At 34.0% G+C, this 15484-nt stretch overlaps 2 protein-coding genes across 2 annotated transcripts; one reads left to right on the top strand and one right to left on the bottom strand.

Moving 5' to 3' along the window:
• Nucleotides 1-337: 337 nt before the first annotated feature.
• Nucleotides 338-3254, top strand: LOC127510772 (protein mono-ADP-ribosyltransferase PARP11). Its single transcript, XM_051890776.1, has 7 exons — nucleotides 338-720; nucleotides 798-912; nucleotides 1164-1239; nucleotides 1585-1657; nucleotides 1778-1911; nucleotides 2237-2394; nucleotides 2472-3254. The coding sequence occupies exons 1-7, from the start codon at nucleotides 604-606 to the stop codon at nucleotides 2729-2731; spliced, it is 933 nt and encodes a 310-aa protein (XP_051746736.1). The 5' UTR covers nucleotides 338-603; the 3' UTR covers nucleotides 2732-3254.
• Nucleotides 3005-13751, bottom strand: pyroxd1 (pyridine nucleotide-disulphide oxidoreductase domain 1). The gene is made up of 12 exons (XM_051890773.1): nucleotides 13469-13751; nucleotides 13311-13391; nucleotides 12518-12637; nucleotides 12308-12436; nucleotides 10892-10965; nucleotides 10465-10634; nucleotides 6963-7045; nucleotides 6766-6868; nucleotides 6550-6662; nucleotides 5993-6115; nucleotides 5646-5783; nucleotides 3005-4365 (listed from the first exon to the last, which is right to left on the bottom strand). Exons 1-12 carry the CDS (start codon nucleotides 13538-13540, stop codon nucleotides 4117-4119), a joined length of 1455 nt encoding a protein of 484 aa, XP_051746733.1. The 5' UTR covers nucleotides 13541-13751; the 3' UTR covers nucleotides 3005-4116.
• Nucleotides 13752-15484: the final 1733 nt, after the last annotated feature.

Below are 15484 nucleotides of genomic sequence, written 5' to 3'. Positions count from 1 at the left end.
AACACAAAAACTGATTAATGCTGTGTTTCCGCCACTCCCCAGGAAAAAAAGGCCATTATATGTATGTAATGTAAGTGTCAACGTAATAATCAATGTATATTATGCGTCAATATTTACCGATAATTGCTGCAAATATAGCTACAGCTGTCTGTCCCGCTTAAAACCATTCAAACTGGTTGACAGCGCGGATTTGTTTGGAACTATTGAGAGCTACACGAACCACGTGACAGCGTGGCGGCGAGATCAAAGAGTGTCGCAACTCATATTTAACGGCTCTGGCGCACAGTATGTACAATGTTTGACGTCACTCCTGTTCACATAATGTGTTACAGTGATCGCCTGGTGTGGCTTGATTATTATACAACCAGTAGGCCTAAGTTTCCATTTCTCTGCACTTTCACGTCATCGAATTGCATAATAATGTGAGATTTTCATAGGTGCTACTGTATGGTTGCTTTCGATTTGTCTGTTAAAATGCGACTCTCTATTTATATTGTTAGTATGTTTAATGTTTTTTTTTTTCCAGCCTAGAAATATGGGTATCTAGATGAGTTTTCAATTAAAAAACGTTTTCCCAGGTTTTAGTTCATTTTACCTCTTAAAATGTTAGATGAGTTTGCTGGTTTGGCGCTGGAGGATGAAGTGGAATATATGGACACATCTGACACACCATGGTACTGGTATTACAAGGCAGCGTGTGGTGTCTGGCACAGAGTTGAGGTAATATTTATTTATGTCTTATTTATGTTCATTTGCAGCTGGTTGCCTTTAAAATATATTAAAACTGTTTGTTTTAGGATGACCCAAAGGATTTCATGTCAAGTAATGATCTGGAGAGATTTTACCTCAGAAACCCAAAAGGGGTTATTAACATGACTACTGCTGGAGTTCAGTTCCAGATTAACTTTGCAGGTAAATCGTTTCTACTGATGTATCCTTACAATCACAACTAAGGAGAATAACGTTTCAAATGTTTTAACTAACAAATTTAGAAATACTTTTTTGAAGTATCTACATATAGTGCAAATTAAATAACGAAATAGCTATGTTGTATATACCCATGACAAACCTCATAAATGTGGCTGAATATCAACATCTGAGCTTGTCATTATCAGTCAGTGTTTTATTTTTTATGTGTTCTTTTTCCATGTGTTCAAATTTAGCAAGCACACAGTTCAACTTAAAAACTGGGAAAATGAGGCAGATTAAACGCTCATTTCAGACCGAGAATTGCTTCAGGTAAAATATTTCTAATTATTTTATTTTATTTCAGTGGCCCCAGTAAGTATTTGGACACTTAAGCCACACGTTTTACACAAAACATTTCACAAAAAGAAACTTTGCCCGGGAGCAAAATCATAAAACCAACAGATATACTGTTCAAAATCAGGATCGTTGTGAACTTTGGGGAAATTCATACATCTACTAGTTGGCTAAAAATAATCAAGTTAGTTTAAATGTCCAAATACATTTTGGGGCCATACACAGTGTATAAAAGTACAGCCAAGTACCATGGTGCAATCATTCCATTTTCTTTTCAATGAAACAAAAGAGAAACCAACCATTCAGGACATGTTTTAACAGGTGCAAATGTGATGACATTTCTCCCTCTCCACCAGCACACTGGGAGAATGTTGATCCCAAAAAACCTTATCAGGTAACAGGAAGTGCTTATCATAGTGCTAAAATCCTTTATTTATTTATTTATTACATTTGATGGGCTGGAAATGTATTTGTGGTGACATTCTCTTTGAAAATGTTCTCCTATCTCAATTAGTTAATCTCTCTAAGAAAAGACTGCAGAGAATATCAGGAGATGGAGAGATTTGTCAGGGATGTTGGCTTACTGCATGATTCCATCGTATCCATCAACAGAATACAAAACATGGACCTTTGGGAATTGTTTTGTAGGTAATAAGAATGCCTTGCTCCATCTAGGACCATTTAGTGAATCTCATGAAAACATGTTTCAACCTAAAATAATAATAATAATAAATGAATAAAAACACCAACTATTATTATTAGTAGTAATAGTAATACAGATTATATTTTGTATAAAGAACATGATACCTTCTTGTACTGTAAGACTATATCCATCTATTAATGAATTAAAAGAAAAATGTTTGGAATCCTGATGAGTGTTATTTTTCACATACATTATACCATTGTTTTACTTGCATGTGAAAAAATAAATTCACGTGTATAAAAATGTGTTGCCTGAATTTTGAATTCTTAGGAAAAAAATCCAGTTGATGAGGATAAAAGGACAATCAGATGTTGAAGAGCAAATGCTGTTTCATGGCACAAGTACAAAAAATGTGCACTCTATTTGCACATTTAATTTCAGTTGCAGACTATCAGACAAGAGAAGAAGGGGGCATGTATTAGGCAAAGGTGGGTTGTGGTTCTAATATTTTCTTAATTGTTTTTGCATGTAAAAATGTTTGTAATAACTGATTTTTTCTTTGCAGGAACCTACTTTGCAAAACATGCATCCTTTGCTACCAAATATAGTGAAGACACCTGCCAGGGAACCAAAGTAATGCTGCTTGCCCGCGTTATTGTTGGGAAGTACAGACAAGGCCATCAAGATTATTGTACACCTAATGATGACCAGAATGAAAACATACACGATAGCTGTGTAGATAATGCACTCTGTCCAAGGATTTTTGTTATCTTTGATTCCAATCAGATATATCCAGAGTATGTGCTTGAATATCGCTGCAACTAATTTCATAAAAGTATCACTGCAACAATGAATGCTGCAGAACTAGAGAATGTGTGTAAAATGTCAGAATGTTTACATAAACTAAAGTGTCTTTGGGAAAACATTTCTGTAAAAGGTTGGAATTTTATGCATTTTAGAGGACAAAGTCATTTAACGTTATACTGTTTGAATTTAACAGAAGCTCACATCAAGCAGTGCTTTCACTGCTACTCTTGGCCAAGAATGTTCCCATCATTCCAAAAAAGAAAACATGAGTTATGAGAGTCAGCACAGATCTTCACAATCCTGAAGAAATCAAGAAGACTTTATTTACATCATCACTCCAATCACAGAATTGATCACCAAATGATCATTTTGGGATTTGGAGTCCAACAAGATACATATCCCAAAAAACTGAAAAGTGCCTTGTTGAAAATGAACATGCTGCTTCAGCATATCCATATACAAACTTAAATTATTACTTGCCTCATGATGTGAGAACTGAGCACTTTCAAATCAAGGATCAAATAAACGTATATATTACTTAGCACCTCGATAGCCTGTTATTTTTTCTGTCACACAATGTGCATTGTAACTTCTAAAAATGTATTCTTTAAAAGAATAGTTTACCCAAAAATTTAAATTTGGCCTAGTGATTAATTTACCTTCACCATTGCTCCAAACCCATATAACTTTTTTTCTTCTGTGGAACACAAATGAGAATTTTTTAACAATGTACAAATCACTCTTCTTTTCAAGTAATTACAAGTAACTTATTAATCATTGAAAATCTTGACTTCCATCTACCCCAGTTCTCTTTGGCACGCTGAGTTGGATATTTTCAATAAATCAGTTAAAATCGCAAAACCAGTTTGAATAATTTCAGATTCTCAAGATCAACTCACTGTTTTTTAGTGAATAACTTACATTTTGGTCAGCTGCTCACATACAGATGTGGACTTAGAATATAGTTCATGGACCACTTCTATGATGTTTTATTTTGCTTTATATTTTTTGTGTGTCTGTGACAAGGATATTCTTCAAAACCTGTTGTATTCTTCAAAACTTTTCAGCAAATGAGTCTTATAAGCTTGGAGTGACATAAAGGCGAGTAAATAATGAAATTTACTTTTATGTGAACTAATCTTTTAAAGCCACAATGGGTATTTTCTGCGTAAACCTGAATTGCAGTCTGTTTGTTTGTGAGCCCAGCATGACGATATAGACCCGACCAAAGGCAACATATAGAAGTGGGACTTCCTGCTTGGTTGAGAATGATGGAAGATTGAGGGAGTGTTTGAAAACTCTTATTATTTTTGCAATTCTGTTTGGTGCTGCTAGAACAGAATTCACACAGTGCTTTAAAATAGAACTTACTCATCTATCTATTATTGGCTAACCAGCCGGATTCAGTCAAAGTAATCTTCAATGTCAATATTAGGATTAAGAAGCTCTTCGCCATATCGGGACAAGTCCATTTGGTTGAGAATGAGGTTTTCGAAGGTTTCCTCCAGATCCGTCTCTCCGATAAGGACGGCCCCCACCATTCTGCCCCCAGTCAGAACCACCTTCACATACTCCTGCCCTTTTGTACAGCGCACAAGAAGCTCATGGTCCTGACCCAAACCCTGAGCATTAAACTTGCCTAGCAAAACCACCTAAAATAAAAAATAAACAACAGACATTAAATGCATGCAAAATTTATAGAGGGTATGCATTGATGTCAATTTCGTGCTGGAACACGCCCCCTCAGCCAGACTGAGTGGCAAAAGAGCTTGCTGCATGACTGGATTTAATAGGGTAAACTGTGAAAACACGAGTAAAACAAATGATTATCAATTTAAACTAAAGGTTGGACTCGATAGTGGTCCTTACAACTTACCAAAGATCCAGCAAAGGATATTGACATGCAGTCAGAAATTGTTTCCTGACATTTATATGTACCTTTCGACGCCAGGGAAATACATAGAGAAAATTTGCCTGTGAACGCTTTATATAAATACAATATAGGTGGCTCTAAATCCAGGTGATCAATCCTAAAACTTGTATAGTTTTTGTCAGTGTTTATTTAAAAACACCCAATTATGCAGAATATAAGATAAAAAAATTAAGTTAAATATTTAATTGATGAGTTATCAATACAATATATAGGGTATGATTTTACCACAAAATTATTGGCTTACACAAAATGATAACTGCAAATCCACGTTTTGTTGCCTGAAGTCCAGTTATTTCTGTGTTAGTTAGTGAGCTAGTTTTGTTATTATCTTAACTATTATAGGATGGTCAGATCTCCCTGCGGTTTTCCACCAAAAATAAACATTTAGAAGCAAAGAAATTAAGACAACCATAAATATTAGAATTGCAATTTTATTGTTGTTCTTTAAATTTTCTTTAATTATTATTATTATTAAATACTTTTTTATTTTGTAGTACAAAAGTTGTATTACTGTAAAAAGTTTGTATTAATGTATTTCTTTATTGGTTTAATTTTTAGAACTTAAGATAAAATAATTCCATAATATAATAGTAATAGTAATCACATTCAATATATTTATTGTTATTATTATTATTATTATTATTATTATTATTATTTTATAGTCATATTGAATGGGTTCCACAAAAACAACAGTGTGAATATGGCTTGAGACAACTGAAGTAGAGTTTTCTCTGCCTTTTTTAACTTGCATCTTTACCACATTTTTCACTCCTGAAGAGTTTGCATCTCCGATATTAATTTCCATATTCAGTTTTCTCGGTGTAAATTTCTTTGAATTGTAATTAAATTTCTTCTGTCACTCCATTTCTGACTCAAATTCTGAATTCTCAAATTCTGAATTTTCAGGCATTTAAACAATATCTGAAATTTCTTCAAAAAGGGAGTTACAAACAAGAAAATAACACATTTTTGTAAATAGACATAAACAGAAGTACTCACCTTATAGTTGAAGAACTTGGTGATGTGTGAGAACAGCTCAAAGCAGAAGTCCAGCTCTATGGGCTCCTCCAGCACATCTGCAGCCATACAACGTGCCGCGTACCAGCCCATTTGACGCGCCTGAGTCCACAATCGCATCTTCACGTAACAGGAGAGATGACTTAGAAAGTTAATCCTCAGTGCATTACAATTAATTTTTTTTTTTTTAAAAAATCACTGACCCAGAATTGTAACCATTGTGTCTATAACAAGTATTGGGTATAGGTATAGTGTGTGTTCTTATGTCACAAAAAGATCAAAAGTATGAGATGAAATGCACTAATACAGTAAGTGAGGCGCAGCTGTACCTGTTGCCAGAGAGCGCTGGGCTCCCAACCTGCAGTACACACATCACCAGCCGCATACACATCCTGTTCAGACGTCCGCATATGATCATCCACTCTTAAACCATGATCTGCTGCCAGCTCAAACTGGAATGGGAAAATATTAAATGCATAAGGGATACAATAAAAGGCGTAAAATATACCTTGCTTTACATGGCATGTACAATATGCTATTTCTTAGGGATACACTGATAATATCAATAAGCCAATAATTCAAATTCTATTGTATTTTAGTATCATTTGTATTTAGTATTTTGTTATTTTGTCTAAATAAATGAAAAATAAAACACATAAAAAAAAATAAAAAAAATGTAATTATTAGTGTTTTTAAAGATTAACTAATTTTAAATAAATTTTTTTATCAATAAAATCCAAAATTGACCAATAAGGATCATTAAAAAAAAAAAAAAAAAAAACTATTTACTATTTAAAGATTTTTTTTATATAACTTTTAAATATTTTCTTTTAATACATAAAATTGAAAAGTGAAATAAATGTGTCAATTCAGATATTTATTTTACATTGTTGCCATGGAGAAAAGGATCAGTGTTCGGCACGACACCTGTTGCGCTCACAACAAAATCACAGCCATAAACTTTTCCATTGGTTAACTGGACATAAGCTGGCCACATCCCTACGGAAAGTAAAAAAAAAAAATTGGTTTTAGTTATTTTATTTTAGCTGTAAAACACAGATGTTTCATATTTGCTCAACAGAATGATTAATTTTAGAATAACCTAATTCAGATTTCTTTGTTCTGAGTTTAGACTGCAAAAACTCCTGTTGGGTGAAGATCTCATCAACCTCACACTCATATTCTATATGGACTCCACTGGAACTCTGAGAAATGAAGAAAAAAATTTAATTAAGTGACAAGAGATAATTTCCAACATTTTAAGGTGGGTAATGTAGAAATGCAAAAATGTATACAAACCTGCTCTGCTCCTTTTAATTCAATCCCTTCATGCCAATCTGGGCCCAAAGCACTGCCAAGCTCTCCTGAAGCCCCACTGTGGCCTGTTGTGAAACATACACGTGCAAATTTGACTGAATTAATATTTTCGTGACCTTTTGATCGGCTGGGAATTACTGGAAATATTGTGGGTTTTGAAGAAAGTTGAAAATGTGAACAGAAGAAGACTTTTTATAATTAATTTAATTTTATTAATTGTATCATTTTTAATATTATTATTATTATTATAAAATGTGCAAAATAGCCGTATATAATGAGTATATGACTTTTGATGACTGGTAGAGTACATGCCGTATAATATACAAAAATATCATCTGAGGCTCTAAGCATAATGGGAATCTAAGTAAAACTTAAAAGTAGCTTAATTCGCCTAAATTTACCCTGCAAAGCTGGAAAATATACCTTGTTTTGCATGTCATATATGAGATGCTATTTATTAGGAATGGAAAGACAATACCAATAAGCCAAGATGTTATAGTTTTGTCTAAGGGGGCATTTACAGGACACCATTTTCAACTAAAAACTTTTTAAGCATTTTGGCCATTCATTTACACGACAATGGCCTTTTGTATAATAATAATAGTAATACTAAAGATGGTGATGATGATAATAATCTGTGTTGATGGCAATAGTAATATCAATAATAATAATAATAATAATAATAATAATGACATTAATAACAATAATAGTAATAATAATAATAATAATAATAACAATAGCAATAATAAAGATGGTGATGATGATAATATTTTGTGATGACGGCAACAGTAAAATCAATAATAACAGTAATAATAATGATAAAATAACAATAGTAATAATAATAATAATGTAATAATGAAATAATGACACATACCCAACACATACCACACCTATCCTAGCTTCTGTGTCAGTGTGCATGTCTGTTTATATATTTATTTATTTTTTATTTTTTTCTCCTCATTCACAGTATGATTACTATTTGTATATATATGTATGCCTAAGCTGCATTAAAAGAAGGCATTAAAATCAGCATTCGGTGCATTAAAATCATGTGTGGTATATGTTGGGTGTAGATTTGATTTAGTTATATTTATATATTTTAAATATATATATGAAATTATTTAAATTATTAAAGATATTCATTAAACCGTTACCGTCCTTATACAAAGCAAAATATCATCCCATCAACATCATCTCATTACTGCTCTATGTTTCTATGATATTGATAATATTATTAATAACAATATTGTCAATAATAATAATGAAAATACTCATAATATTACTAAAACCTTGTATAAATATGTATAATAATAAGTAAATACATAATTAATTAGGATGAGTGTGTCAGATTTGTAATAGTTGAATGAGGTCTGATCTGGAGTGTTGTGGTTCCGATATGCAGTTGTAATGAGGTGAAAAATATTCTAGGGAGATGTAGTCTGTGAGCAAATTTTTCCAATGCGTTATGTGAATAGTGTTTCGGGATTTCCAGTTCAAGAAGATAGTTTTCTTGCCGATGGCTAAGGCTACGAGGAGCATCCTTTTGTTTGTTATTTCCTGATTGAGAGTTGATAGATCGCCCAGTAGACAGAGTAAGGGGGATAATGGGATGCGGCAGCCCAGGAGGTGGGATAGGGATTCAGTGACGTCTTTCCAAAAGTGTTTAATGGGTGGGCAGTGCCATGTGGCGTGGATATATGTGTCCGGACAATTTTGTGAGCAGTGCGAGCAAGTTTCTGATGTGAATCCCATTTTAGACAGCCTTTCCCCAGTGTAGTGTGTTCTATGAAGAGTCTTACACTGTATGAGCTGAAGGTTGGTGTTTTTAGTCATGGAATAAATATTTTTACAAATTTGAGTCCAGAAGTCGGTATCAGGAGCAATCGAAAGGTCTTCTTCCCATTTGATTGTTGGTAAAGTTATGGTTTTATTTGAATTGGTTATAATTTTGTATATTTTGGACAGTAATTTTTTCGGGGAGGATATATTAACTAAATCTGCTAATGCGGAAGGAAGGTGAAGATTGATGGTTCTATTGTTGATTTTGGATAAAACAGCTGATTTGAGTTGCAAATAATTCAAGAATTGATTGTTCCCGATACCGTATTCCTGGACTAAGTAGGAAAATGAAACAAAGTTGTTGGACTGAAAAATGTGATTAATATGTGTGATGCCCTTTTCTGCCCATTTATGGAAATTGAGTGTTTTTTTGTTGCTTGTGAAATCAGGGTTGTTCCAGAGTGGGGTGAGTTTAGATGGGGCCTGATTGGAGTTTGTGATTTGATGATATTTCCACCAGGCTGTCAGAGCAGAAGCTATTGTCAATGCTTTGAAGCATGGGTGATGTTTAATGGATTGACTGAGAAAAGGGATGTCTGATATGTGCAAATTTTCGCAGAGTGATTGTTCTATGTCTAGCCATATTATGTTTGACTGAGTGGGGTGAATCCATTTATATTTGTATTGAAGTTGGTTTGCTAGTGAGTAATGGTAAAAATGTGGGGCTTCTAATCCTCCTAAAGATTTGGGTTTTTGTAAAGTGCTTAATTTTATCCGTGGTGGTTTATTTTTCCAGGAGAATTGGGTAATGATGGAGTCTAAAGATTTGAACCAAGTGAGAGTAGGTTGTGTTGGGATCATTGAGAATAAGTAGTTTATTTTTGGAAGTACTGTCGTTTTGATTATAGCTATGGAGGAAACCCTAACGCATAAATAAGTGATGTGGCCTGTGCATAGAGGAATGGGTGATACTTGCTACCACATCCCATTTGGTTTGATGTAGCGGAAGAATTGAAGATTTATTCCAATTTATTGCATAATCTGATATTGTAGAGTATAAATCAATGGTTTTAGTTATTTTTTGCAGAGATGATTGAGGATTTTGCAAAAAGAGTAAAATGTCATCAGCATATAAACTAATCTTATGTTGTGTTTGGGGTGTGTGGATTCCTCTGATGAGTGGGCATGTAGTGTTTCTTTACAAAGTGACATCGCCAACTACTGTCCTGGAAGCATAATATAGCATTTTTAGTCTTTTCGTGGATCCGTGTGAACAGGGATCATTTTGACAACGTTGTTGTCTGTACGCAAAGAACCGAAACAAAAAACTTTTCCCTAAACGCACCCTCAATAAATGAAAAATAAAACAGAAAATTTGAATTTAAGTGAAACATTATAGTGTACAGTATATTCATTACAGTATATAACATTTATTTTGAGATTTTCTAAAGACTGCATTGTGATTAAATGTAATTAGTGCTTTTTAAAAAGATTAACTTTAAGCAAACATTTCATTAAATCGTATTAATTCCAAGTAATACTTTTTAATTAATATTTTATTAGTGAGAAAACAAGCTTTCCTTTTTTTTCCCCCCTTTACTTTATTACAGTAGCACTCATATACTTGCCTTCCATCAAAACTGGCAGAAGAGGGCAGCAGTGCATTTTGTGTGTGTGTAAAGCAGTGTATAAGGTGAATTCATACCTCCAGTCTTGTCAGTAGTGTAGCGTGATCTCTTGCATGGCAAAGACCTGTCTTTCTTTTCAGCCTCCAGTGAGGGAATGAGAAACTGAGCAGCTCCTGCATCAAAGAATGTGTTTCCTATGGCTTTATCCTTTATAGCCCAGATCACCTCACAACCCTCTACTTCATACCTACAGGAACAGATAGCAAATACTATAGAAGATCCATCTCAATAAATCTCTATTATCATTTGGACCTAGACTTCCTAGACATCCTTTAATTATTAAAATTTTCCACAATATTGATAGAAAAATCAGCAAAATATAATATAAATAATTTCAAGCATTTAATCAGAACCCTTTAGATAAAAGTACTGGTAGTGTGTTTTTGTGAATGCTGTGCAGAGCCTTTATTGTTAATAATTATTTGGGTTGATACAGATACTTACACTAATTCTAATGCGATTCCTCCATTGCCGATGACAACTATCCGTTTAGCCTTTGATAAGCACTTTTGAAACTCCTGTAAAAATAGCATCAAAACAGGTTGTTTTTTTTTTCTTCTAATAAATAACCATCTAAATAATTCTGCATCACACTCATGTTTGTTGACACCTTAGAGTTATATTCATATACATACAATATATAGACAAAAGTATTGGGACACCTGACTATTACACCAAAAGGGACTGTAATAACATCGTATTCTACATACACAGACATTAATTTGGAGTTGCCCCCCCCCCCGCCCCCTCTGCAGCTATAACAGTAGTTTTAACTCTTCTGGTAAGGCTTTCCACAAAATGTTGTGAGTGTTTCTGTAGGAATTTTTTTTGCCCATTCATCCAGTAAAGCACTTGTGAGGTCAGGCACTGATGTTAGATGAGAAGGCCTGACTCGCAACCTCTGTTCCAGTTCATCCCAAAGGTGTTTGATGGGGTTGAGGTCAGGGCCAGTCAAGTTCTTCCACACCAAACTCATCCAACCATGTCTTTTTTGGACCTTGCTTTGTGCACTGGGGCATAGAAAAATTGTTCCCACAAAGTTACCAAAGCATACCATTGTGCAAAATGTCTTGGTATGCTAAAGCACTGTAAGTAAGGGGCCTAGCCCAACCCCTGAAAAACAGACCCATACCTTTTTCCCTCCTCCACCAAACTTTACAGTTGGCAAAATGCAGTCAGGCAGGTAACGCTCTCCTGGCATCCACCAAACCCAGACTCGCCCATCAGACTGCCAAACAGAATAGTGATTCGTCACTCCACAGAACATGTTTCCACTGCTTCAGAGTCCAGTGGCGGCATGCTTTACACCACTCCATCCAACGCTTGGCATTGTACTTGGTGATGTGAGGCTTGCATGTAGCTGCTCGGCCATGGAAACCCATTCAATGAAGTTCCCGCTGCACAGTTTTTGTGCTGATATTAATGCCAGTGGAAGTTTGGAACTCTTCAGCTATGGAATCAGCAGAGCGTTGGTAACTTTTAAGCAGCAAGCACCTCAGCACTCAGTGACAGGTTCGCTCTGTGACTTGACATGGTCTTCCGCTTTGTGTCCGAATTCCTGCTGTTCCTAAATGTTTCCACTTTCCAATAATACCACAGTTGGCCGTGGAGTATCTAGCAGGGATGACATTTCATAAACTGACTTATTGCAAAGGTGGCATCCTATTACAGCACTACGCTTGAGTTCTACATAACAACTAATTTTTTTTCACAAATATTTTGTAAATGCAGACTGGCTAGGTGCTTGATTTTACACACCCAATGAGTCTGAATAAAACGCCTGTATTCAATAATTAAGAGGTGCGTCCCATTACTTTTGTCCATATAGTGTATGTTCATTATTAATGAGCTCCAGTGTACCTGAGCACTGTCTGTGTCTCGTATGCCCAGCACATGAGGTTCGTCTTGGATAAGAAGCTTGGGTCGGCCTCCACTGCAGAGACACACCTTTTTATAATGGAACGTCTGGCCATTCTCTACTTGTAAAAGCTGCAAAAATTGAGAGAACGATTTAAAATTACATTTTGAATATGGAAAAAGAAACAAAGTGTATGTCTTAAGTTAACATACATGTTCCTTAGCTCGCAGGAGTTTGACTGCAGACTGTACGACTTTCAGATTGGGATACTTTTCTTCTAAAACCCTGGATGGCTGTTCCTCAATATCGAATTCTTCCAAAGTCTTCGACACCTACATGGAGAAAGGTAGTTGACAATTTTTAAAATTTAATATAAAGATTATTGGTTTAGAGATAAATTAGTTTATCATAAATGTTTGTCAGTACATTTGCTAGTACACTTTAACCATCTCAAAGAAAACAGAAATAATTATGAATTTACATATAAACATTTACTTAACTATAACTTAATTTGGTCAAAAAGCACTCTTAAGTGCATTTAATATAAATTTAAGCTATAATACATCTTAATTTAATTGTCAATAACATGAAATTAAGGGTACGAAAACATTGCATTCATTTGCATTTATGCATATTCTTTTAAAGCATATTATTTCCATAATAAGTACTCTTTTTAAAAGTATGCTGAAGTGTACTTCTTTTTCACAAGGGACAATAATTTGTATATTTGAATAAATAAGTATATTATTTTAATATTTTTGGTTTAGCAATGTATAGTATTACATACACATTTGTATTATATTTATTACATTTTTAACTTTTTTCACCCTTTAACTGAAATTTGTGCGTTTTTGTTTAAAGTTGTAGTTTTTCAGAACAAACAATAAACGTTTAAGAAATTAATAACGTAATTATTTAAGAAGTTCATGTTGAAGAAGTTTAATTTTTCCAGAATAAATAGTCAAAGTACTGAAAGAAAGACACGCAAAGTCGAAAATATCAAACCTGTTTAAAATTTGTAACCGTCTTCACTAAGGGAGAGGCTGTCAGAAGATAGACTTCATCTGATGGGAACTGCGATGCGATCTGCAAATGTTATGAAATTAGAAAGTTATTCAACAGAGCAGCCATTGGATCATTTATCGTTTTTGATGTGTTCATACCTGTTCTGCACATGTTACACCTGCGATTCCTCCACCTACGATGACAAATCTGACTTGTTTATCTGAAGCCATTGAACTTCAGCACGTCCAGAGGTCCGTGTGGTGGGGATACGAACTTATATCAGACTGAACGACACCACTATTGAACTGCTCGGTTCTTGACACCTTTTCGATATTCTCTGTCTCTGCTAGAATCATATTAATCACTTAATAAGACATGTATAAAGAGCGACCTCATTCCGACTATATTTAGACCGAATGGACTTCCGTGTTTACCTTCTTTCAGCTGACTACAGAAGGCGTTGAGGGTCAAACAGTATGCGCTAAGATATACGAGGTACGTAGGCCTACTGTAGATTCCTTTCCCGAAATCTGAATGCTTTATCTCTTAACCCACGTTTATTGATATTGAAAAGATATTAAAATGTCAAAACCTGTCGTGGACACATTTTAAACCGTTTTAGCCTGTGTGAAAACAAGCTAAACCCTTGTGGGGGAAAAAAGAAATGTGCTCAGTTGTATTGAATGTGCACTTGTAGTGTAGGCCTACTTTAATTTAAAAATATATATATATATTTAAAAAGATACTTGCAGATAAATATTAATTTAAAAAAAAAAATGCCACTTAAGTGTTCTTAAAGAGAGTACAGTTTCATGAATGTTTCTTAAAACAAAAACAAACAAAAAAAAGTTTCTTAAATCATTAGGTAGGCCTATGTTTTTATACTTTTAAAAAAAGTACACTTATTTTGATGTGTTGACTAGTGTACTAAAGCACATGTAAAGTACTTAATTATAATTTTAACTGTAGTGTGTTATTTGATATTACATTTAAAGTTAACAGCTTATATTTTAAATGTATTAAATTGCGACGCAATTAAAAATGTGTAATTAATTTTTTAAATATATAATATACAAGCTTCAATACAAATGATATTTAATTATATTTTAGTTTATCGTTTAATATTTGTCAGTGCAAATCAGCAGGATATTTTATCCATTTCAAAGACAACAGAAATAACTATGACGTTGTGTAAACATGTACTTGAGTATTAATTAAGTTGGTCAAAAAGCACAATAGTTTGACCAACTGCATTTTTTATTTAAAAAAAAAACCTAAATACATTTTAATTCAATAAATAACATGTTATTAAGTGTATGAAATAATTACATTCAGTTTGCATTTAAAGTTTATTATTTCCATAATAAGTATTATTTTTAAAAGTATGCTAAAGCGTACTTCTTTTTCACAAGAGACAATAATTTATTATAAACTTATATCTGGTTACATTTTGATGTTTGAAGACTGTGATAAATTATAGTGAGTGTGAGTTGTGTTGATTTGGGATAGTGGTTGGTTGGATAATTGGATGATGATTGTAAAAATTGTTCATATTAAAACTATATTATGAATCGTCATGTTAATACAGCAATATCACACAAGCAAGTGTTGTTACAAATATCAGCACTGATGCCACTAGCTGAGTGCTGCAGGTAATTACATATAGCCTTGACCGGTATAAAATGGAATACATGTAATGTCCTCTGATTTCCATGTCTGAAGAGTGTTGCTTTCATGAGTCACAGACTGAAAATAAATCAGGAGTGTCAAATGTGTCAAAACAAGTGAAAAAATATCAGAATAACATACACAGACATGGAAGTGTTATTCGAATTACTGCATGCACTGGCATGCCCCTTAAATGCTGATATGTTGATAATGTTGATATGCCCCTTAGACATGTTAAAACATTGCCCTAAATGTGGCACATCCACCCCCTTATTTGATCCACACAGAAACAGCTGCCCCTGGACATGAGGATAACTTAAGTTCACTGGACAGGAGAGTTCATTTGGTAATATTCTCTTCTCGGAATATGCCCGAGTTATTCTAACCTAATGAACTGCATGTGTGGCATGCTGTTATTTATTCTTTAGGCTAATCTTCCATTGTAACTGCACTTACTGCATGTGTCATTTTCACCAACTTTAAACTCAAAAAGTTGCTACATTCAG

This window comes from Ctenopharyngodon idella, chromosome 4, assembly GCF_019924925.1.
Source record: "Ctenopharyngodon idella isolate HZGC_01 chromosome 4, HZGC01, whole genome shotgun sequence".
NCBI classification, from domain to species: Eukaryota; Metazoa; Chordata; class Actinopteri; order Cypriniformes; family Xenocyprididae; genus Ctenopharyngodon; species Ctenopharyngodon idella.
This window is presented reverse-complemented; position numbering and strand designations above follow the sequence as displayed.